This window comes from Dendropsophus ebraccatus, chromosome 4 (genome assembly GCF_027789765.1).
Source record: "Dendropsophus ebraccatus isolate aDenEbr1 chromosome 4, aDenEbr1.pat, whole genome shotgun sequence".
NCBI lineage: Eukaryota > Metazoa > Chordata > Amphibia > Anura > Hylidae > Dendropsophus > Dendropsophus ebraccatus.
The window spans coordinates 103,594,966-103,620,398 of NC_091457.1; the positions used below are offsets into that span (position 1 = coordinate 103,594,966).

The window sequence follows — 25,433 nt, forward strand, 5'->3', positions numbered from 1 at the left end:
TTTAGGATCTGCAAAAATTACTGGCAAGTTCTATTACAGACCATAATTGCTCCACAGATTGTCCCATAGAAGTCAATAGGAACATCCATAACTTTTGCGGAAGGAATGTCTGCAAATCCGTAAAAAATACAGATGAGTAATTCCCAACTATTTAACACTTAAAAAAATACGGATTACAGATACATTACAGATGGATTTTTTACGGATGGCGGATGATTGCAGACGTCCTATATGGTCCTTAAAAAGTACTGAATGTGTGAACATAGCCTAAGGATAAGTTTTTGATCACAAATGGACATATGAAGGAAAGACTGGGGCTTCTCCTCTTTTCAGATCCATTCCTGGCTTTGTATTCAATCATTGCCTCACAGCCTAATTCCCATTCTCCCATATTGCTGTATAACTAGTGGCCACAGTAGGAACTGTCATGGTGGCCAACGTTATTAAATCAACAAATTTAAACAAAGATTTTTTGGATTAAAGGTTTTCTAAAAGATTAGCTCTAGTTCTGTTGCTTTATCCCATATCAAAAGTCCCTACATCTAAAAGGCATTTACCCCAAGCCCCCAAGTAGGTGCCCATTGTTCAGTTCTTTATTTCTGCTCACCTTGAGTTCCTCTTTGCTCTGGAAATTGTGCAGCAGATGCTGGTAGTGAGTGTCAGACATCAGACGGAGCAGAGAAAGGAGACAGGAAACATACTCCCCCTAATGGGGGACAAGAGTCAGCACAGTGGTGGAAAGCAGAAGTGGGTGTAAGGTGATAGGAGGGTTGGGGTAACACTATAAGCCTTACCATCATATACACTTATCAGCCATAATATGAAAGCAACCTGCCTAATATAATGTAGGTCCTGTCCTGTAGGTATCTGTCAAAACAGATCTGACCTCTCAAAGAATGGACTTCATAAGACATCTGAATATTTCAGCAAATGAACCTTTAAGTCCTGTTAGGCCTCCTGATGTGGCCTTGGTGTAGCCAACAATGACGGGTATACAACTATGGAGCCCCATGCATTGCAAGCAATGATGCACTCTGTGTTCTCATACCTTTCTATGACAGCAAGCATTGCCCTTTTCAGCAACCGGTGCTATATTTCATTACCACATACAATAAAGGGGCTTGGTTGCCCCACGACCCTTCTTCTGGTTCACTGGTTGTCCTCCCTTGGACAACTTTTGGTAGGCATTAACTGCAACTTACTGGGAACATCCCACAAGACTATGTTCTGGACACACTCTTCCATCACAGTTTTGTTACTGTCAAAGTTGTCCTGATCCTTACTTTGGCCCATATTACCTGAGGCCAACACATCAACAGAGTGTTCACTTGCTGCTTAAAATGTACCCACAATCTGCCCCCCCAAACCGCTTGTACCTTCAGATAGCTGCTTTTAATCCAAGATCTGTCCTGGGGTCCGTTTGGCAGGTGATGCAGTTATTGTCCTAAAAAACTACTTTTAACCCCTTAGGGACCAAGCCTATTTGGGCCTTAATGACCAGGCTCATTTTTTAAAATCTGACCTGTCCCACTTTGTGCGCTTATAGCTTAGTGATGCTTTAACATATGCTAGCGATTCTGAGATTGTTTTTTCGTAACACATGGTACCTTATGTTAGTAGCAAAATTTGTTCACTGTCTTTTGTTTTTTGTGAAAAACATCAAAATATCCTGAAAAATTTGAAAAATTAGCACTTTACGAACTTTGAAATTCTTTGCTTCTAAAAAAAGAAAGACACATGACAAAAATTAGTTAGTAAGTTACATTATCAATATGTCCTCTTTATTCTGGCTTTATTTCGTAAACATATTTCACTTTTTTAGGCTGTTACGGGGCTTAGAAATGTATCAGCAAATTATCAAATTTTCATGAAATTTCCAAAACAGATTTTTTTAGGGACCAGTTCTTTTTTTAAGTTGATTTAGGAGGCTTGTATACTAGAACCCCCCATAAGTGACCCCATTTTGTAAACTAGACACCTTAAAGAATTAATCTAGGGGTATAATGAGCATTTTAACCCTACAGGGGCTGGAGGAAAGTATTCACAATTAGGCCGGGAAAAAATGGAAAATAGAAATATTCCAATAATATATTTGTTAAGATTAAAGTATCTCATTTTTATAATAAACATGAGAGAAAATGCACCTCAAATTTTGTATCGCAGGTTCTCCTGAGTACAACGTTACCCCATATGTGGGCATAAACCACTGTATGGGCACACAGCGGGGCTCAGAAGAGAAGGAGCATTTCCAGTTCAGATTTTGCTGAAGAAGTTTCTGAGCGCCAGGTGCGTTTGCAGAGCCCCTGTAGTGTCAGCAGAATAGAACCCCCCCAAAAGTCAGCCCATTTTGGAAAGTAAACCCCTCAAAGAATACATCATGGGGTGTGGTGACCATTTTGACCCCACAGGTATTAGAGGAAAGTATTCAAAAGAAGACAGTAAAAATGAAAAATAGAATTTTTCCAATAATATGTTTGTTTAGTTTGAAATTTCTCAATTACACGAGGAAAGGGGGAGAAAACTCACCCCAATATATGTAAGGCAGGTTCTCCTGAGTAGAACGGTACCCCATATGTGGGCATAAACCACTGTATGGGCACACAGCAGGGCGCAGAACGGACGGAGCGCCAATTAGTATTTTCAGTGCAGATTTTTCTGAAGAAGTTTCTGAGCGCCAGGTGCGTTTGCAGTGCCCCTGTAGTGTCAGCAGAATAGAACCCCCTCCAAAAGTCACCCCATTTTGGAAAGTACACCCCTCAAGGAATTCATCTTGGGGTGTGGTGAGCATTTTGACCCCACAGGTATTGGAGGAAAGTATTCAAAACTAGACCGTAAAAATGAAAAAAATAGAATTTTTCCAATAATTTAGTTTGAAATTTCTCAATTTCACTAGGAACAGGGGAGAAAAAGCACCCCAACATTTGTAACGGAGGTTCTCCTGAGTACAATGGTACCCCATATGTGGGCATAAACCACTGTATGGGCACACAGCAGGGCTCAGAAGAGAAGGAGTGTCATTTTAGTTACAGGCAATATGTGGGTTTTTACTGGTTATCTGGGGTGGTAATAGACAATATCGGGGTGTTTACTGGCTATCTGAGGTGGCGACAGGCAATCTGGTGTGGTTATGGGCAATCTGGGGTGGTTACGAGCAGTCTGTGCCAATCTGGGGTGTTCACTGGTTATCTGGGGTGGTGACGGGCAATCTGGTGGTGTTCACTGACTATCTGGGGTTGCAACGGGCAATCTGGGGTGGTGACGGGAAATCTGGGGTGGTGACGGGCTTTCTGGAATGGTTATGGGCTATCTGGGGTGGTTACAGGCTATCTGGGGGGGGATACGGGCAATCTGGGGAGATTACGGGCAATCTGGGGAGAATAGGGCAATCTGGGGTAGTGACAGGCAATCTGGGGTGGTGACGGGCTGTCTGGGATGGTTATGGGCTATCTGGGGTGGATACGGGCAATCTGGGGAGATTACGGGCAATCTGGGGTGGTTACGGGCAATCTGGGGTAGTGACAGGCAATCTGGGGTGGTGACGGGCAATCTGGGGTGGGTACAGGTAATCTGGGGTGGTTACAGGTAATCCAGGGTGGTTACAGGTAATCCAGGGTGGTTATGGGTAATACAGGGCACTTGACTTTGGTCACAGGCGTAAAAAAGTGCCGGCACCATTTGGAACAAGCGATCAGCCGTATATAGTATATACCGCTGATCACTTGTACTGGGACCCGATCATTGCCCCATGCTCTCCGCCACCTCCGGTGGTGGAGAGAATGGAGCTTTGATCATTTTTAGGAATCCATCACTGTGAACAGAGTCTGTTCACAGTGATGGCGGCGGCCATCTTGGATCAGATGGCCTCCTAGGGAGGGGAGGGTCAGTGACCAGGTCACTTGGGTTAATTCTGGGGACAGGGGGGGACATGTTTTCATCTCCTCTCATCCTGGATTCACGGTGAGAAGAAATGAAAGCGTTCAGCTGCGCTGGCAATGTCCATTACCGGTGGCCGCCGTTATACTGATAATAACGGCGATCGCCAGTGAGGGGACTTGCCGGGACTGAGCCCACACTCTGCCCCAACCCCTCAGCTACCTCCAATAGCTGAGAGGAGGGGGCTGCAGGCTTTACCGGCGCCACTGCACTATTCTGCACCATCACCATAAAGAGCTGATGGCAGCAGAATAGAGCCCATTAGTGATCGCCGTAAAAATCCGTATCGGCGGTCACTAATAACATAATACATGTATTCTCTGGGTCACTACGGTTACGGCGATACCACATTTGTGTAGGTTTTTTTTAACTATTACCGCTTTGACGCAATAGAAACTATCTTCCTAGCCAAAACCCACAAAAACTGTTGCCACATTGCGAGATCCATAGCGTTCTTATCTTTTGCGCGACAGAGCTGGTTTTGGGCTTATTTTTTGCGGCAAGATCTGTAGTTTCTAATGATACCAAGTTTTTTATGTACATGACTTTTTGATCTCTTTTATGACGTATATTCTAAAGTGGATTGATAAAATACAGCTATTCTGGCACTGTTTTTTATTTATTTTTTACAGCGTGTGCTGTGCGGTATAATTATTGATATAGTTTTATAGATTGGGTCGTTACGGACGTGGCAATACCAAATATGTATAGGATTTGTGTTTTTGATCACTTTTATGTAACGTTTTATAGTGTATGGGGAATGTAATTCATTTTTATTATTGGGGGGGGGGGCTGGGGGGTGTTTTGTGTGTTTGGTGCACGTTTTTTTTTCACTTTTACACTAGTGTACATTACACTAGTGTACATTACATCTCCATGGTGACCCCGGGGGCCTTCATTAGGACCCAGGGATCACCATGGAGACCGTCGGGGGACCACACTTCGCCGCGGGAATTTTGAGCAGGTCAGTATACCCGCGGCGCCAACCGGAACCCGTTAGATGCCGCTGTCATGCTTTGACAGCGGCATTTAACGGGTTAAACTGCCCAGAGCGGAGAATCCTCCACTCTGGGCAGTTACAGGAAGGGGGTCAGCTGTCACACTGACAGCTGATCCCCCGCAGTGCCGCCGCCGGGCGGCAATTCATTCCAAAGCGTATGCCGTTAAAAGGCGTACGCATCGGAATAAAGCCCATTAGTGACCGCCGTGAAAAGGCAGCACGGCGGTCACTAAGGGGTTAAACTTGCAGCCCTGTGTCAAAATGGTGTGGCCTAGAGTGTGTATGCCCTAGGCCTGCACCGCCCCTCCGTTCTTCCTCCCCGCCCTCTTCTCCATAAGAAATGACCCACGCAGGATTTCTCCTATTCATCACCTGTGTGAACACTGCACATGTGTTGGATCGTTAAGGCACCTGTGCAGTGTTCACACAGGTGATGAATAGGAGAAATGCTGCCCAGTGGTGTTCCTAATGGTAAAGAGGGCAAGGAGGAGGGATGGAGAAACGGTGCAAGCCTAGGGCATAGACACTCTAGGCCACGCCAATAAGACACAGGGCTGCAAGTTTAAAAGTTGTTTTTAAAGACAATAACTGCATCACCTGCCGAACAAACCCCAGGACAGATCTTGGATTAAAAGCAGCTATCCAAAGATACAGGTGGTTTGGGGGAGACAAGATTGTGGGTACAGAGCCGCTTTAATATTTCCACTTCTTGACACGTGCCACTGTCATATATACACTTCACCTGGCTTTAATGTTATGGCTGATTGGTGTATATAGAAGGGCCTCCTTCTTGTGTACAGCATCTATGCAGGTGATGACAATTTACATTCATGTCTGCATCTAGTTACAGAGCCCCCTGCTGTTAGGATTTCTGCAGCACAAGGTCTTCCTCTATTTAGTCCCACGGCTGCAGACCAGTCAGTCCTATACGGGTGCAGTGAGGGTCATGATGAGCATGTCGAGGGTAATAAGGAGAATGAAGATGCTGAAGGTGATATGGAAAATGAGGTTTGCAATGGATTAGAAAGAAGAAAAATGAGTTAAATACTAACAGTGATCTCTGCTGTACACTGTGGGCAGCGCTGGCCTCTTACCGCCTCCTGGGACTGAGATTTACTCATTATAATGAGCAGAGTCTGTAGCAGAACGTCCAGCAGACTCTCTTGCAACATCTGGACCTCTTCCCCAACATCCACCTCCTGTCGGAAGAGAACAATGTGAAAAAAAGATGGAGGGATATACTTCTGGGCAATTTTCCTTCAACATCTTTATAGCTGGTAAGTGGAGAAGTCAGGGACTGGGGCGCAAACAAATATTTCTGAATACACTAAAATATTTGCCTTAACTGATAGGGTAGTTAATGGCTTCATGGTTGCACTTCCCCCACAGAGTGCTTTATATGTACCCCTCTGACAGGCTGCTCCTTATGCTCCTTTCTCACAGATGGCCCCTTATTTCCCCCTCTCTCAGACCACCACCCTCAGAAGCTGTTGAATATGCCAATCTAGAATACAGTGCCCCTTATGCCCCCTCTCATTCACAGACAACTCGTTATGCCCCCTCTTTTTCACAGACTGTCACCTATTTCCTTATCTCTCGCAAACAGCTAATTATGCCCCCTCTATTTTATTGGCTGTTTTTGATGTCCCCTTTCTTAGAGACTGCTCTTTAAGCTGCCCCTCTCACAGCTACTCACAGATGCTAATGGCCCCTCTTTGATACAAGGCTACGGCTACCCTTCTTCATAGACTACTTTAGTCTGTAACATAAGACAAGGAGAATATAGAGTGGACTGTCTCTCCATGATCGGTCAGAGAGCTTTGAAAAGGAGAGCGCTCAGGGAATCTGTGCCGCAGCAGAATTTCCCAGAGTGGCAGTAGTTTTTAACCTGCAGTTTAAAGGGGGCACTGACACTGAAGAAAACAAGGGAAGCCCTACTGAGTATACCTGGCCAGTAGATTTAACCCTATTGTAAAATTGTAAAAATTTTAGTGTTTTATTATGGCCTAACTTTATATTATGTCAACAGTCAGGAAGATATAGGTAAGTGTCAATGCGAGAAATCCTATAGATGAACACGCAGGTCTAGTCAGGCATCAGGGAAATGCCTCATTTTTAACTCATCAATGGATTCTCAGGCCCCCTTACCGTGGAGCTGCTTTTGATGATGGAAAAAATACTGCTGAGAATCCCAGAACAGACAAGGAGCTCTTTTTGCTGTCGCAGGTGGAGGTGGATGTGGTGAAGAACAACTGGCAAGAGAATACGACGAGCCTCTATGAGAAGACAAAGAACATGCAGGAAGCATTAGATGGCATACAAACAGGCATAAGATTCTTCACCTGCCAAGTAGTTAAAAATTCAATTCATCTATCCACTGATTCTTACCGGTGTCCCATACCCGCAGAATATACCCCATCAGCATGCATCTATGGTTACTAACTATGTTTATATCATGTAATGCAATATCATGGCCTGATGCCACACATGTAATCACAGCATGACAACCATAATTATCCGGTTCAGTTAGCGCTGCACCTGGGTATGAGAAGAGACGGCAATCCACAGTTCGGCCAATTGACTGTAACTTCACCACATCCATGGACTGGCCCAGGTGCAGGGTGCTGGGTAGACTACTGAGCGTTCCACGTACAAACTCTGCCACCTCTGTCACTGTGAACATGGCCAGCAATTCCTCGAAAATGGCAGGAAATGAACTGAGGAGGGCAGCCTGCAAAAAGCAACAATGTATCACAGACCAAAGCAATGGAATAATGTAACGTGAAACAAGATCACTCTTCAGAACAGCGAGCAGTATCCATTGTATCACTGCACAGACAGAAATCAATGTAAATCTGCAACCACTTATCCCCTGTATCAATTTCTACATTAACCCCACATCTACATCACAACAACAATAAAACCCCCAGATCCAATCCACAGATGCAGAATTGCTACTGATGATAATGTTTCTGTTATACCAAGGATTCAGTCATTCTGCACGGCAGCACTGCAGTATTTATACTGTTATATAGTTTATACTGTTATAGTAACCCAGAATTTGTTACTTGTATTAGGGTATGTGCACACTGAGGAATTCTCAAGGAATTGTAGAGGAAAGTTTTCTGCAAAATTCCTCACCTATTCAGCTCTGGCAGAATAGGAGCGGAATTTGAGCAGAAAGCAAGTACAATTTAAGGCCCCATTGACTCCTATAGGATTCCTCTAGCAGATCTGCGGCAGAAAATTCTGTTCTGAAATTCTGCAGTGTGAACAACAGAGCTGAAATCCCATTGAACACAATGGGACATTGCTCTGTACATATTTTACGGGAGGAATTTCAAGCTGAAATAAGGGCTCGTTCCCACTGAGCAAAAGCAGCTGAATTTCTGCGCTGAATCAGCGCTGAAATTTCAGCCGTTAAAATAGGTGCAGAGCTAATTTCCATTGTGTTGAATGGAAATTCTGCTCTGCAGTTCACACAGTGGAATTTCCGCACTGAACTAATCCGCTTTCCGCCGGAAGAATGAACATGTTCATTCTTCCGCTAGCGGAAGCCTATACAAATCAATGGGGCTCTGATTTTCTGTTTCAGCGCGGATTCAGCGCGGAATACAAGCGTAATACAAGCGGAAATTACTCGCTGAATCAGCGCGGAAATGGGGAAAAGGGGGGGGAAGAGGATTCTAGTATATGTTCTGGTATAGTCTAGTTTACTCACCAAATACTCGCTGAATTTCAGCGCTGAATGCATGCGGATTCAGCGCGGATTCCTCGAGTATTCCGCGCTGAATTTGTCAAGAGCTGATTACGAGCTGAACACTTTCCTAGCAGAATACGCAGGGATTCTGCTTGCATTCTGCTTATATTCTGCTCGGAATTCAGCTTCAGTTGATTTCAGGCGGAAATATTTCCTTGCGTAATCCGCTCCTTTTGCTCTGTGTGAACGTAGCCTTAGAGCGGATTCCTCAACTAATTCCTCACCTTTCCCTCAGTGTGCACATACCCCTAGGGTGTAAAACTTTCCTTGTGTCACCAGATGGTTCAGTAGTTTGAAGCTGACCGTACATGTAGAAATCAATGACTGCCTTCCAAACTTAGAAACGCAAAGCTAAATAGTTCCTGGCTCTGCAGCAGACACACAAGTGAGATACCAGGGTTTGATTATGCATGTCTACCTCAAGCCACATAAATGCATCTTTTAAATCAATTTAGACACTGAATATAACATTGCAAAACTCCATGAGAAAGAGGAGTGAATGACATATGGAATGCACTATACAGGGGAGCAAGATCAGTGCTCAGAAGTGGGGTGTCTGGGACAGCGGTCATGTGATATGAGAGGGATAAGAAAGGATCTTGGGGCAACTTCCAGTGATATATTTGCATAAATATGTCATATTACTACTAGAATGACTCCATCCAAAAGCTTCCAGATAATAATCTTTTAGACGGCCTCAGACAGAACGGCACAGACAATCACATTACACTAGGAAATGCTATTTATGCAATGCTCCAATATACTCATGAAAGCAGCCACGAACTGTAGGTTCACTTTAAAGCTTGAGGTGTAGGTAGAAGAGAGTGAAGGGGAACAAAGTGTGACAGTCCATTCCACATACTGGGTCCTGGTGGGGTGTTCGGCAGGATATTTGGGGGGGCTTTACTTACACAGCAGACTGTTGGTGGGCTTGTAGAGCCCGCAGTCTTTTTGGAATCAGACTCCCCCGTTCCGCTCACCTGTCCTCCAGCTGCTGGCTGCTTCAAATGTATTGGGGATGATGAGGAGCAGAGAGGGTGTAGAAGGAGAAGCAGAAGGAAAGGGAGGGGAGAGCAGATTTGAAGCACAAGCAAATAAGCAGTTACCGCAGAATAGAGAGAAAGATGAAAAAGATGAAACTCGAGCTCCTCGTATTATCTCGATCACCATATAATGATGAGCAACTTTGTAAATCCTCTATGTGTACTAATCATGTCTTAGGGCAGATTCAGACTACGGAATTCTCGCGGATAAATTCCGCCGAATTCCGTTGTCTGTACGCGCTCACGGCCGCGCGCCTCTTCACCCGTGCCATAGACACCATTCTATGCACGGGCGGATTCCGCAATTCACAGAAAGAATTGACACGTCAATTCTTCCTGCGGATAGCGGAATCAGCAGGCTCATAGAATGGTGTCTATGGAGCCGGTGGAAAGGCGCACGGCTGTGAGCGCGTACAGGCAACGGAATTTGGCGGAATTTATCCGCGAGAATTCCGTAGTCTGAATCCACCCTTATAGTCCAGACACATCCATAGCCGCATTTACTCTGCATTGTTTTGGGTTAGCTGTCTTACATTTATCAGCACAGCACTGACAGACGCCTAGCAGAGGCATTGATACGACTGGCAGTTGTATAAATGAGGCTATATAATAGTAGAACTGTGATTGCAGCTCTGGACTAGACTAGACTAATAGTCAATGTATTTCAGGATTAGTACAAGCAAAACAAAGGATTTAAAATGTTACTCGACATTATATGTAGATTTTACAGATATTTAAAATGGTCTTCTATGGGTGTGCTGAGCTTTAAAAAAAAAACATGGTGAATTTATTCTGCCTTGCCTACAGATAGTTCCGGACCTCCCGTTCCTGAGGCTCAGTACACTGAGAGGAGCCTTCCCACTTACCTGGGTAAACAGCAAAGTATCAGAGCTTCGGGTGTCCAAACTAAGCACAAACCGCATCGACTGGAACAACTCATGGATGCTGCAGCGGAACTGTTCTTCCTCCAGGCCGCCAGTGGAGCGGGCAAACAGCAAGCGAGACTGGACAATGAACTTAAAGAGATTCTCCAGAGCCTAAAGAGAGACCCAGTGCAAATATTGTGAAGACATAAGAGTGCAAATGAAGACCCAGTACAATGAGCAGGATGGGGTATTTACTGAAAAATGAAAAACCATTGTACTGTTCTAAGGAAAAGCTCCAGGGCAACCAAGAAATCATTGGGATCCTGGACAAAATGCAAACATGTCAAAATTAGCAGACATAAAGAGGTTGTCCAGGAAAGAATAATTGCTAGTCTACAAGATAGCCTAGTAATATTTAATTGTTGGGGTGCTGACACCCTATCAATTGTTCACCACACGTCCCGTAGTGACCCACAATTCACAGACCCATTCAATGGGACCAAATGGGATCAAATGAATGGGTCGGTAGTGCTGTTTGTAATTGTGGGTGTATAATTACTGACACACTACAGAACGTGTGAATGAGGCCTTAGAACAGGTCTAATAGCAGGTGGCCATGGCTGCAGTAACCCAGCACCGCCACTCCAACTGCTTCTGGCTTTATTCTCCTTGTAGTGCAGGTGCCAAAACACATGACTGGTGGGAGTGCCAGGTGTCAGCACGACACCAAGCGACTATTAATAGCCTGGGCAGGCTAACAATTATTTTTTCCTTGGCAACCTCTTTAATGGTTGTTAGACATATTATTTAAACCATACCTGCCGTTTAAAAAAAAAAAACTTTTAACATGTCCTGACATATTCAGAAGCCTAGATCTGTTAGAGTGTTCATATCAAGACTAATCAGCAGTACAAGCAGGGAGAGAGGCACACTAAGTGTGAGCAAGGCAGCCCCATGGAAATTGTGCGACCATCTCTATCACACAGCAGAACATGTGCTCTGGCTCCTGTAAGAGTGCACTTCTGGCTCCTTCTCCAGATCACACAGGGTCTGAACACTCAGTCCCTAAGTGATCAAAACTTTTGATATGTCATTATGACAGATTTACTGCTCACAGGCGTAAATCATGATACAAATCTACACCTGCTCCCGAGCAGGTTTAGATTTGTTCCACAATGCCTGTGCCAGGCGCAAGGCTGGCCGGCTTTACTAAGAAACGTACGCCTTTTAGTAAATCCATCTGAGGAAAATGGAGGTGAGGCTTTATTTAAGACTGGTGTACACCAGTCTTGATAAATGTCCCCCAAAGAGTCCCAAAGAAATAATATGGAGCCACCCTCACCCGGTACCCAGAGCACTTCATCGTGGCACATGAGCAGAGCAGTAGAGAGTACAGTCCCACACTATACTGTACAGAGGGGCTACTAGACAGCCAATCAGTGCATGCACCTCAGTAATACAAGGGCTTTACTAGTATGGGTATACACCCCATACAGCCCCGTAGGTGAAAAAATAAAACTGTTATAAGCATCACAATAGGCCCATTTTATTAATAATTAATTGCCAAAAAAAAGGATTTCATTAAAAAAATATATATAACATTAGAGAATCTGTGTAAACCTGCATGTGGTTGTGTTCGTACTGACCTATAGAGTAATGGTATCATGTCACTTTTACCATATAGTGCATTACGTAGACACAGGAACCCCCCAAACATTACCATATTGCATTCTTTTTACGATTTCACCTATTTATATCTTCATAAATAATATATTTGGGATTCTGTCATACATGTTATGGTAAAATGAAAGACGCCATTACAAAGAACAACTATTCCTGTAACAAACAAGCACTTACATGGCCTTGTAGATAGAAAACTGAAAGTGCTACAGCTCTTAGAAGGGGAGGAGGGAAAAACGAAAGCGCGAAGATCAAAATTTGCGCGGTCCACTGGGTCAGTTTGGGCCTCAATAGGTTAACACTGTAGGCTGCAGGATAAAGCGCTCAATACAGTGAAATCCTAGAAGCATTTCTCCATGGGAAATACGAACATGCAAAAAAGAGCCCATGGAGCCTCAATGATGAGGGGCAACACCCCGAAACAGCTGTCTGTGGATGGATACCTGGCCTTGGTTTTTCCCTTGTCATTAAATTGCCTTATAGGGCCACTTAATATGGTGGTTTTCTTACAGGAGCCACGCTTTGGCTGGGTCCTTCCCAGAGGGATATCTGGCTAGTCCTGTGTTTTGAGACTCTTAAATGATGCTCCACTGGCTCTTTTTTGCATAAGTGTAAGAATGCAATTTAAAGCTACAGTGGGCCAAAAAAATTAAATACTGTAATACTGAGGCCATTGTAACTTAATGGAACAACCCCCTCCCCACCTCTCTGGCACAACTGGCACAGAGAGCCCACTTGCAAATAAATTATTCGCAAAACAAGTGGTTGCAAACAAATTTATTCGCAAGTGGGCCCTCTGTGCCAGAAAATGCCATTTTCCAGTCTAGTGCTTGCAATATAAGGGAAATATAGATATATTTAATATTGCATTAAGCACCCCACTGTGTACTATAAAGTGTGTTTAACAATCTGGCCTCTAGATGTCATATGTATGCATGCAGATTGAGTTGCGATAGTGTCAGAATGAAAGATGTCAGTACTCACTATGGGAGATCTTCTTAAGTATTCAGATTCTGTTGCGATTAATCCTTATGAAGATGATATTCCATGATGTTTCAGGGATCTGTTTGGTGTATAGTCCAATGGGTTCACTGGGAGCGCGCCGCTTCTACCAGCACACAATGTCCGTTGTGAATAGTTAGTGATGTCACTAAATTGGGCTACAGAGGTTTGTGTGGGTCAGAAAGCTGATCCTACGCGGTTCTGCAACCACTATTGCCTTCGTCAGGGATGCCCGATCAGTTAGTGTAGCACTTAATGCAATAGTAAATATATCTTGTTTATAACCAGTTTATCTCTTTTCTGATTTTCTACAGTGTAGGAAAATGTATTAACACTAGACTTTCTATGTTTCACAGTACCACAATGTTCACAAAGCCCAGAGCTGCAGTCACAAACTGAAATGTTACACCCCCTGTAAATCTACAACATCTCTTACCCTCATAGCCTCCTGAATGTGGTCCTGCCTTACGAGATCTGCTGATCGCTCCATGTACCACTTCAAGCACCGGATCAGTTCTCTGCAAAAGGAAGAGCAAGAAGTCTGGAACATGCCTAGTGCTGTGTAAGTGTGACATAGGTCCAATAGAGCCAGACAGTTTCTTTTCCTGTAGACCACTACTCACCTATAGGCCAGGGCTCCAGCAAAATGCTTTTGTATGTAGGTGTCCAACACTGGCCGGAAATGGTAATATTTACTATCCCGCAGCAGATTAATGATAAATACCTAAATAGGAGGAGGATTATAATACCAGGTATAAGCAGGATAAGTGTAGATCATTGCTTTATGAACAAAACAGACCAAGGCCATGTTCACACAACAAAAGTTCTGCAGTAATTAGTACGGAACTTACGTTGTGCTGAAGGCTGAGGGAATCCCGGCCGGAGTGTATACACATAGTATACACTCTGACTGGGATCCCTAGCGGCAACGCGAGAAACAGCACCATTTGAGGAAATGATAAATAAAGAACCTCTCTTGGTCTTTCATTTCTATTAACAGGGACCTGTTATCAATCACTGCAGAACTAGGCAAAGGCTGACTGTGGGATGGGTGAGTACAACTCCTGGGATTAGGCTGACTGTAGAAGTGAAGACAATCTAGTGCTCTCTGTTACTAGTCATTGGAGAGGAGCGGACTGTAGTGATTGGTAGGCTATGTCCTTACCAGAGACTGGAAGACGAGTAGACCATATTTCTCTGTGTTATCGTCTAGAATGACAAAGAGGGTGTCCAGTATGTCCTGCAAAAACTGAAACAGATACAGACATTTTATCAATATTTGCTGGTTTTAACAAAGCACAGGTTTCAATGTGCAGACACTAGTGACGTTCTTTCCCTAATGGGAGTGTGCGTGAACCATGAGCAGCATGAAAACACTGTGATGTTTCAGAGAAAACACAATTTAAAACTGAGCTTCAGCACCATTTGATATGTCTAGGACAGTGATGGCTAACCTTGAGACTCCAGTTGTTGCAAGACTACAATTCCCATCATACCTCGACATCCAAAGCGACATCTTTGGTTGTTCAGGCATGATGGGTATTGTAGTTTGCAACAGCTGAAGTGTCAAGGTTATCCATCACTGGTCTAGGAGGCAATCTCCACACCCAGCTCAGCATAATTGATAAGCCTCTTTCTATCTGTGTTTAGGCTTCAGCTTCTAACCTGTTTTCTATGAATAGCTGAAGCATAAAACATAGTGGTTTGTAACTTAAAAGCCTGTCAGGAAACACTGAATGGCCACATAATTACAATACCTTCTCTGGCCTTCTGAATTTCAGAAATTGTTATTGTTTCACAAGAAGATCAGCCCTTCTCACATAAATTAGATGGAGGTGCTGACATGCCTTAAACAGCCTATTCTACCTTATCCTTAAGATGAGATGTAGCATGAAGATCTAAGGTCTATGGAGGCCAAGGAATCAAGAAAAAACTCATGTTCCTGAAACCAATCTATAACTATCCGACCCTTGTGGCATGGTGCACTGTTTTGCTGACAGTATATTTATGCCATAGGGTAAAAAGCTGCCGTAAAGGGATGAACATGGAAAATCAAAATGCTTACATAAGCCCTACTGTCCAAACACCCATCCAAAAATATCAGAAAACCAGGAAATACCAGGAAAACGTGAACTGCCAACATCTGACAAGAAGGGTTCATTGATTCATGTTGCTTGTGCCAAATTCTAACCCTTCCACCAGCATGGTGCAACAGGGATCTGGATTAATTTGGCCAGGCAATGCTTCTCCACTGCTCAATGATGCAATTTTTGTTCTCTTTTGCTCACTGGAATCTAGTATTTGAATGAATCTTGTGTTTAGATATGGTTAAAGCTCCAGCTTTGTGTTCAGCTTGACTGTGCACCGTCTGTTCATCAAAATTATTCATGACATTGTTCTCTGACCGCTTTTATCACTGAGTTGTTTACAGCGATAAAATACCCTTTTTAATGGATGTTCCTTCCTGGTTACACAGTTTTTAATACACTTAACACAAGTGCACACCCTTTTAGGTTTGGCTTTGAAATCCTGGCCTGGACTATTCTAGCGCCAATGACCAGACCTAGTCATCAATCAGATTTACACTGAAACTGCTTCACAGTAAACTGGCTCACTTGAATTCATGTCAAATGTCTCTAATAAAGTGGCCATTAAGTGTATACTTACTCCCACAAATAACGCAGCAGTAAGGCTGCAGGGTATTGATATCCCCACATCTGTCCTGCCACCCATCAGCAAAATACAAACTGCCACTTCACGGTTGACTGGACAAGTCAAAGAACGCAGTGGCATCTTGAGGACATACCAAGTGACAGGGTCAAGATGACTGCAGACTTCATACCTTCACTATCTCTTCCCCGCTCACATGCCGCAGGCGGCCAAGAATGTCTAGAATCCGATCTGGGTAAGCTTTCCACTTCAAAAGAGCCAGAAGGTCAACTGTAGGAAGAAAGAAGAATGGAGAAAGTAACAAAGTATTTTGTCTGGTCATCAATGAGATAAGTGGCCACATGCTGTTCTTTATACTGGATGTGTATAAGTGTGGGCCTATGCAGCTATTGCTGTTTTTGTTTTATATGGATAAGTATGGACTGTGCCTGCTTTTTATGCTAGGCATGGAAGGTTGTGGGCTGTGGCGCAGCTACTTGTATTTCTTTTAAGAATAGACATACACAAGCAAGTTTTACCCAGCAGAGCAGGAATTGGCAGCTAAAATGTCAATCATTATTGCTAACAATAAGGATTAATTCTAAAATGCGTCAACATGGTTGTTGGTGTTCTGTGTAAATTATGTTTTCCCTTTTTTGATACAATAATGAAGGACGTTTTAGCTGCCATTCCCTGCCTTGCTGGATACAACCTATTGGTGTGTATGGATTCTTGAAAGAGCTACTTCTCTGAGCTTATCTGTGCAACAAAGAATTACACAGAGAAATAGGGTGAGCTGACAATTATAGCTAATTTGCTTTACCTACTGTGTGTATGGATAGGTGTTTGTTGTGCTAAGCTTGTGTTTGGTTTGGATAGGTGTAGGCCGTACTGAGATCTGCTTGATGTGTTTGGAGTGTGGACTGTCCTGTGGCTTGTTGTGTTTGGTAGGGACAGGTTTGGGCTGTGCTGTGGCGTGCTCATTGTGTTTAATATGGATGGGTGTGTACTATGCTTGCTTGGATAGGTGTGTGCTGTAGTGTGCTTATTGTGTTTAATATGGATAAGTATGCACTATGCTTGCTTAAATAGGTGTGTGCTGTGGTGTGCTTATTGTGTTTGATATAAATAGATGAGGGCTGTGGAACAACCTGTTGTGGATTAACTAGGTGTGGTCTGCATAGACTGTTGCTGATGTTGGTACCGTTTTGTGTAAGCTTCGTTGAGGAGAGCTGTGTAGATATGCAGAACGTCTCCTTTGGACTGCGCTGAAAGATAAGGCTGGATGGGATATTGGGGCAGCCACTCAGATCATCTTTGCAGCAGGGAAGACCCAGGTAGAGAGCGTGGTTATTGAAGGTGCTGTTCTCATCACACTGTGGAGTTCAGACGTGCAGTTAGAGTATGCAATATGAGAGCAGTGCTAATATGTTTTAGAATAAGTATATACCTTGTAGACGTAAAGCTCATGGATGTCATCAGACAGTGTCGTCCCATCGTCTCTCATCAGCGGGGTGAAGGAAAACCCAAAGAGCTTCTTTTCTCCCTTATCCTTTGCTGAAACAGTAAAAGTCACAGCATAGTCAGACCATGAGAAAGACTCGACTATTAAAGGGCTCTACCACAGAGGTCATTTGTAAGGTGTTATACCTCTGAGCCTGCCACACAGAGAAGTTCTGTGTTCTACCTACTATGGAAGGAAGGGGTGCAATACTGCAGGTCCCAGTCTACAGGACATAATTTCTCAGACTGTATATCTCAGACTGGACAAGCCCTTTCAGGGTGCACCCCATTTGTAGGTCACCTATTACTATATCCCACACCCCTTTTGTTATTAGCTACCTTGGGTATAACAATCTGCTATTACATACTGGAGCAATGCCGGAACTCAAAGCGTAGATGGGATCCCCGGAATCTGTCAATAGGGATTGGCAGTTTTATGAGCTCCCCCCACCGGGGACTGTTGTTGTGGTAAAGAACAAATGAGTGGTACTGGGTGCGGGGAGGCTCCCCAGTTCCTAGGCTGACACAGTCCTGAAAAACACAAGTCACACATTTACATTATAAACAATCATAATACCTGAAGGAACAATGCTACTATTCTATTACTTACATGGTACACAGCAAAGATAAAAATGTAAAACCACTCCCCCTGTGTCCTTCACTGGACCAAACATGATGTTCCATACAGATGGTGTCACTTAGGGTGCTCTGACACAGTGAAGTATTGATGCAGTTTTGCAGAGAGGTGCAGTCTTTTATTAATCCATTCCTGGTGGGGAGTCTAAATAGCATCTGTTTTTTTTCTAATTTCATATGTTCCCCACCTGATTTTGACTTCATAACTGCACCCCATAACTGCGCCGTACTGCAGTACCGGCCGGGTTAACATGACTTCTTTTTAGGGTGCTTTCACACACACTGTATCCGCAGCGGATCCGCAGCGGATTTTACAGTGCGGATTTAATGCTGTGTTCATTCATTTATTCAAATCCACTGCGGATCCGCAGCAGAAAATCCGCTGCAGATCCGGTAGGTGTGAAGGCACCCTTAATTTGGAATTCAGGCACATTTGGGTGTGCCCACTGGAGCCGTACTTTACATTGTCTGCACAGTCCATTTTGTAAGCCCGCTGTTCAGTGACTACCGGACGCACAAAATAAATGTGTAAGTTTTCTATACAGCCTCATGAAATCCCAGCTATTGTTTAATCAAAAAATACACTGTGTGAACGTGGCCTAAAACTGTATTGTGTAAGAGCACCCTAACAAGGTAACACTTGTATGTACAGGTGCAGCTCTTCAGAATAAAGCACATACGGGCCACTCCAGGCCCTCATATATCATGGAGTGGAAAACTAAACTTTGTTTCTCTCAGCTTGGACTCTTCATTAGATAAAAATACATTATAATATGTGTCACAGGCCAGGTTCATTGTATTTATAGATACAATATAGTCATTTTACAGATAATTTTCTACTAACCAACTTATAACACCATGTATCTGTTCATACCTGAAACTATCCTGGGCAAGCTGTAGATTTTTCACATAAGACAACTGTGCTATGCTTAGTTTAAATCATGGGTCTCCAAACTGCGGCCCTCCAGCTGTTGCAAAACTACATTTCCCATCATGCCTGGACAGGCAAATCCAAAGCTTTAGCTGTCCAGGCATGATGGGAGTTGTGGTTTCGCAACAGCTGGAGGGCCGCAGTTTGGAGACCCATGGTTTAAATACTAGATGGAACATTTATCAAGCGGTCTAACCGTAACAACCAATCACAGCTTAGCTTTCATTTTACCAGAGCTCATGAACATTTGAAAGCTCAGCTCTGATTGGTTGGCAATAAAGAACATTCCTACTCTAAGGCCGCTTGATAATTTTTCCCCTAGATCTCTTGCAATGCACCACAACAGAGCATGATCTGTTTAGACGATGAAACAGCAATGGAAGGCTGTAATATGTGAGATCAGATGAAAGCGGCAGCATTAGGTGTGACTACAGTTTAATACATGATGCAATGCTAAAAGCCTAATTGTAAGTTTCTGATCTTTCATAGCACATTCTACTAAAAAATGTAGTGGTTATTAGCCTCTTACCCTCAGATTCTCTCCATCAGCATACAATACGTGCATGGTGACCTCGATATTCTTCTGCACACTCTTCCCTCCTCTCTCAAAATCACCCTTCTCCAGAGTCACATAGAGGTCATTGCGCACGTCCCCTGGGATGAAGATACACACAATGCATAAGACAACTATGCAGACCAAGACACCCAAAGTAAAGCCTCATCAATCGGCTGGCCAAAGCATACTTTGCAGAACCTGACAAACTGCAGAACATTACTCCTGCGCTGTAATTTGTGCATGGCGTGGCAGAAATTGACATGACCCTCCCCCCACCCCTGCACTGTGCCATACACTGACCAGTGGCAGAGCTTAAATGTGTAGCGCTAAGAAGGCATCATGTGATGTTGTTGATGTCATCACGTGAAAGCAGCACCCTTCTCAGACAGCCAAGTATGATGGGAGACTTACACTCTTTTATTTGTCTTTCTGAGGTACAAGTTTTATAGTAAATCAATGTCAACAGAGGAAAAGAATAAAGTGAAAGACATAAATATAAAGAAATGAATATAAAGACTGGACAAGAAACTGACCCTGCAGCTAGTACAGGTTGTTTTTTTGCATTTTCTCTGCAGCCACATGCGCAATTTGCTCTGTTTTTTGGTGGTGCTGACCATTTAGTATTTTTAGTACAAGAACAAGTTTGTGGCATTTGTCAGTTGTTACAGCCATAAACTGATGAAGAAGCTGTCGCCATAGTATACACACCCTGGAAGGGTCCGATTTTGCAAACTATGAACATATAATGAATAAGGTAGTTAAAGGGGTTATCCAGCATTTAAAATTGTTTATATATTGCTGGCTTATGGGTAAACATAATAAACATCTTATGCTTACCTCTCTGCGCTCTCCCGATTTCTCGTTGCGGCCTCTTCGGTGTCCGCCTTCTTGAAGATGCTCCACTACTACCGGGACAAACTCGTCTGGGGAGTGATAGCCAGCTCAGTCAATAACTGGCCATGGGGCTGTCCTATCTCAGCTAGTCATCTCGAAAGTAGTGGAGCTGCAGTCAGCAAAGGACATCAGCGACACAGCATTGGGACACCAGGGGGACATGGAGAGGTAAGCATAACATGTTTATGTTTACCAACAGGCCTAAATGCTTTTTACCTAAATGCTGGATAACCCCTTAAACAAAAAAGGTAAACAAAACACATTTTTTTAGATTCTTTTGCCTTGACGGCTTTGACAACTTTGCATCTTGGCATTCTCTCAGCTTCATGAGGTAGTCACGTGACATGATTTTCAAACAGTCTTGAAGGAATTCCCAGAAATGCTGAGCACTTGTTGGCTGATTTTCTTTCATCCCAAACTGTCTTAAATGTGTTTATGTCAGGTGATTGTGGAGGTAAGCCATCTAATACAGCACTCCATCACCCTTCTCTTTATAATCATATATCCCTTACATAGCCTGGAAATGTGAGGCCATTGTCTTGTTCAAAAACAAATGATGGTCCCACAAATGCAAACCAGATGCAGAATGCTGTGGTAGCCTTGAAGTTTTAATAAAGTACCAACCGTGTCACTAGCGAAGCACCCTTACACCATCACCTCTTCTCAATACTTTTCTGTGTCTCATGAGTTGCTGTAACCAAGAATCCCAAATTTTAGCTCATCAGACCAAACTACAGATTTCCACTGGTCTAATGTCAATTTCTTGTGTTTTCTTTGCCCAATTCTCTTCTTCATGTTTTCCAGTTGTGGCTTCTTTGCAGCAATCCAACCTTAAAGGGCTGACTCTCGCAGTCTCCTCTATCCAGTTGATGTTGAGACATGTCCAGTATTTCATCTCTGTGAAGCATTTATGTTGGCTTTAATCTAAGGTTTTGTTCATTTGTGGTTTCTGCGTCCGGACTGACTGACCTCGATGTCTTAAAATAATGATGGACTGTCATTTCACTTTACTTAGCTAAGTAATTCTTGCCATATTATGGATTAGAAAAAGGCTAAACACTGTATAGAACTGTGCACCAATCTCGCCTCTACACAACACAACTGATGGTTTCAAGAACAAATCCACAAATAAAGAATACCTGTGATTATAAATAACTTTTAACATGTCATGAGATATGTCAAAAGTTATTGATCACAGTGTGTCTTACTGCAGAGACCCGCTGCAATACAAAGATACAGCCGGAGAGAAAGCGTAAACAGCAGTGTGATCCACTCGCCAAATTCGACACTTTAACTACATTATAATCATTGAGGCTAAAATAGTGGAATTAGTGAGAGGCCAGGGAGTGGATCACAGGGACGCTGTGCTCTCTCCTCAGCTGTATCTCTTGATTGCAGCAAGTCTTAGTAGTGAAACACTAATATTGTCTAAAAAGTCTTGGGTCTGACAAACCCTTGCAACACTCTCATGGATGCCATTACTGCCTAGTGTCTTACTTATTATGGAACTGTGAATTTAACTGAGGGAGACCTGAAGTTGTTTAAATGTTCATCTGGGTTCTCTGTAACTCCTTCATGAGTTGTTGATGAGCTCATGGTGAAACTTAAAGAGTCACTGTCGTATTTTTTTTTTTTTTGCAGAAATCAATAGTCCAGGCGATTTTAAGAAACTTTGTAATTGGGTTTATTAGCCAAATCTGCCATTATCTGCATGTAAAAAGCCTTTTCCCAGGTCCCCCCCTCCTTCCTCTTTTTCATCCACTCCAAAAAATCTGAAAATTGTGACTTGTTGCAGGAGACGTACCCTGTCTGTTCTAGGGAGAGGGGAGGGGGGAGGAGGAAGGAGGGAGTTAGCCGGCAGCAGAAAGCAGATAACAGAGGATTACAGGTACGGAGCTGGGTGACAGCTGTAATCCGAGCTCAGACAGGTCACTGGTGACTGTCACAGGAGATATCCCGTGAGGGATTTGTAGATTAACTCTTTGTTGTCCTGTTTTGGTCTTTTCTTTAGCTCTCTCCATAGGAGAACAATGAAGACAGGGGGGAGAGCTTCAAACTGCTTTTTCATGATAAAAATGCATTTTTCGGATAATAAACCCAATTACAAAGTTTCTTAAAATCGCCTGGACTATTGATTTCTGCAAAAAAAAAATTCACGACAGTGACACTTTAAGGGAATATAATAATGCTCACAGTGGTTCAGTAGAACCCCAGAATTGCTGTATACTCTTTACAGACCAGCAGATTTCAAGGACATATATGGTATCTGTATGTAAAATGAATCTCTGTAGAACATGGCATCAAGTGATGAGTGAAACTCAGATACGACAGATGTGGCAGGTAATATACAGCAGTGTGCTGCTGTAAGTGAATGGAGAGGGCGCACGCTCGTCCGCTGCTCTCCGCTCGGAGGACAAACTAACTAACTAACTAGGAAGCGGGCGAGCGCGCGCCCTCTCCATTCACTTACAGCAGCACACTGAGCAAGGCGGGATTCCTTGGCGTAAATCTCCTCTGCGGAATTCAGATGACCTTGCTCAGTGTGAACTGGCCCTTAATTGGTTCCAGGACAACCATTGTATACTGAAAATATTGTATGTTGAGAGCAAAACGCTATGGAAAACTTATAGCACTCAAAGGAAAATAAGCATATAATTAATATAGATAAAGCAAGTCCTTACATACAGCAGTCAGAAAGAGCTACTGGAAGCTGTAAATTACTTTGTATGTAGAGGGCTGGAGCATTTTTACAGTCCTGTACAGATCTTACAGGGTCCCAGAAATGTAAAATGAAGCTGCCCTTACTTGTGGCCTAAGAAGCAGCTAATCCTGGCAGAGGTAAAGAGCAGTACAGGACATATAGTACCACACTGGATGTCTAGTAGCGCCTCTTTACAGTACAATCACTGCAAGAATACTGGGGGTTTACTAGTAAAACAGCTACTTTTAATGGTCGATCATCTAGATATTCACAAGTACTACAGATCCTGACTGTCCATAGCATTGTATGTTGAGTCTGGTCCAGAAAGGACCATTGTATGTTGAACATATTGTAACCTGTGGATACTGCTAGTTGAAGGACCACTGTATCATGAAAAAATGGTTTGTCTTTATACCTATTTTCGCTTTATCATTTATACCTGGCATGATGACATCAGGGAACCCCAGTTTGCGGGTAACAGCTGCACCCCTGTTGAACAACAGCTGGTTTTCTCTACGTATCTGTTCCATGTCACCTCGCAGGAGTTGTAAAGACACAATAAGACCTGGATGAAAGAAAAGATGAATACAACCTAAGTATCTGGTAACTGCTGCAGATAACCTGAAGGTATCATCAATGGGAACTAACACTGCGGGGACTGTATTTCAAGAAACACCACATATTTCCTTTCTAAAAGAGCAGTCTGTAGATGGGGGGAGCTGTCCATGGTGCTGAATCAAGTTTTTTTACCCATGACATGTGGCATTAATGTCATGGGGACATGACACAGGAGTTTTATTGTAAAATGTTAGAAGTGTCTAATGGAACACTCTATATATCTGCTGAAATCTACTGCTCTGGGTAGGTTACCATACTCAGATTGGTACCGTAGTTGGAGCTGGGTGTAGAGTACTTGGTGCTGGTCTTTCGGATGATGTTCTCGTGGATCTGGTACCATTCATTCTCATTATTACACCTGAAAGAGATAACATCACAATGAAGCTGTATAAAAGATGGATGACATCTCCATTCTGCACCCAGCACCTCATGCTCAATGCTTTTAACAAGGGCATACAGTTAGGTCTATAAATAGTTGGACAGAGACAGTATTTTTCTAATTTTTGTTCTGTACATTACCACAATGAATTTAGAATAAAATAATTCAGATGCATTTGATGTTCAGACTTACTTTTTCCTGTTTGTGCATAATATTACAGTTGGATTTGTTGTTTGCACCTCGACTAAATACATAATTTGCTTCTGCCCACCACGCTCTTAAAGCACTGGATAACCCCTTTATGCTATCCATATACATGTAAATAACTAATGACTTTCTAGCTTAGGTTTTACTATAGGATGGTGCTAAGGGCAGTATTAGATGGCCCAAGAGTAGAAAAAGGTAGGTGATCGTTTAGGACACAACCTTGCTACATGCAGGGGGCAATGCACTTTGAATGGGTTAAAAAAATCATGCTCTATTTAATTATGCCGCCCCATCCATGCTGCCTGGTTATCCCTGCCACCTGCACCCTTTGTCCAGTACAGCACACTAGTGTTACTTATCCTGATCTCGCCGCCGAACGAACACCACAGTCACTCACTCGCAGTTACTCACAAGTGACAGGAGTGTGCAGTGACTGACAGGACTGTCAGCGACAGGGGTCTGGATGTGGAGCAGCCACAAGAAGAGCTGTTAGTGCACAATTGTCAGCTGTGAGTGTAACTGTCAGGGCTGCAACCTTGGCCCTCATCAGGGTTCTCACCAAGCTGATGGGGAGAAGCCAGAGGGTTTGTAAGGCAGTGTCTGGGTCACTAGTCACACAACTAAGGTCAGGCACTGCTAATGGATGCCTGAGACATAGATGCTGCTGCTGAGGAACTTGAATAATGAGTTCAGGAAGCAGCAAGGACAGTGAGTGCCAGGGTTATGGGGAAGAATAAGGGCTCAGATTGTGGCTGCTGTGTCACTGTGTAGTGCACAACCTCAGATTCTGTGTAAATGTCGGGGCTAAGCCATCTCTTGTGCATTCCCCATTAGTAGAGGTCAGCTCTCTCCTTTCCCCACCATGCAGACCATTAACCCTGACACTGCTGGCAGTTCTGATCAATAGCTGCTGCTGATAATCCATTGTGGATGGACAGTTATAGTAATAGCTTGCCTCCTACTACAATCCCCAAATAGTGTTATTCATTCAATGTCCTATTCAGCCACTTCTTTGTTCTCTTTCTTGGAGAAATCTGTGCCACATCCAAACCAGCAGCATTTGCAGCACTTAAAG

The 25,433-nt window shown here is 43.4% G+C and overlaps 1 protein-coding gene across 3 annotated transcripts in view; it reads right to left on the minus strand.

The window, feature by feature from the left end:
• DOCK3 (dedicator of cytokinesis 3) overlaps positions 1-25,433 on the minus strand; it is a 150,582-nt gene that overhangs the window by 17,147 nt on the left and 108,002 nt on the right. For all 3 annotated transcript variants that reach the window (XM_069966557.1, XM_069966558.1, XM_069966559.1), the window contains 15 exons: positions 24,042-24,130; positions 23,594-23,719; positions 19,533-19,657; positions 17,805-17,967; positions 17,384-17,490; positions 17,138-17,309; positions 16,127-16,224; positions 14,450-14,533; positions 13,908-14,008; positions 13,721-13,802; positions 10,603-10,773; positions 7,472-7,664; positions 7,082-7,209; positions 5,986-6,132; positions 608-706 (listed from right to left, as the gene is read on the minus strand). In XM_069966557.1, coding sequence (XP_069822658.1) covers positions 608-706; positions 5,986-6,132; positions 7,082-7,209; positions 7,472-7,664; positions 10,603-10,773; positions 13,721-13,802; positions 13,908-14,008; positions 14,450-14,533; positions 16,127-16,224; positions 17,138-17,309; positions 17,384-17,490; positions 17,805-17,967; positions 19,533-19,657; positions 23,594-23,719; positions 24,042-24,130 — 1,885 coding nt within the window. The remainder of the gene's footprint in view (positions 1-607; positions 707-5,985; positions 6,133-7,081; positions 7,210-7,471; positions 7,665-10,602; positions 10,774-13,720; positions 13,803-13,907; positions 14,009-14,449; positions 14,534-16,126; positions 16,225-17,137; positions 17,310-17,383; positions 17,491-17,804; positions 17,968-19,532; positions 19,658-23,593; positions 23,720-24,041; positions 24,131-25,433) is intronic.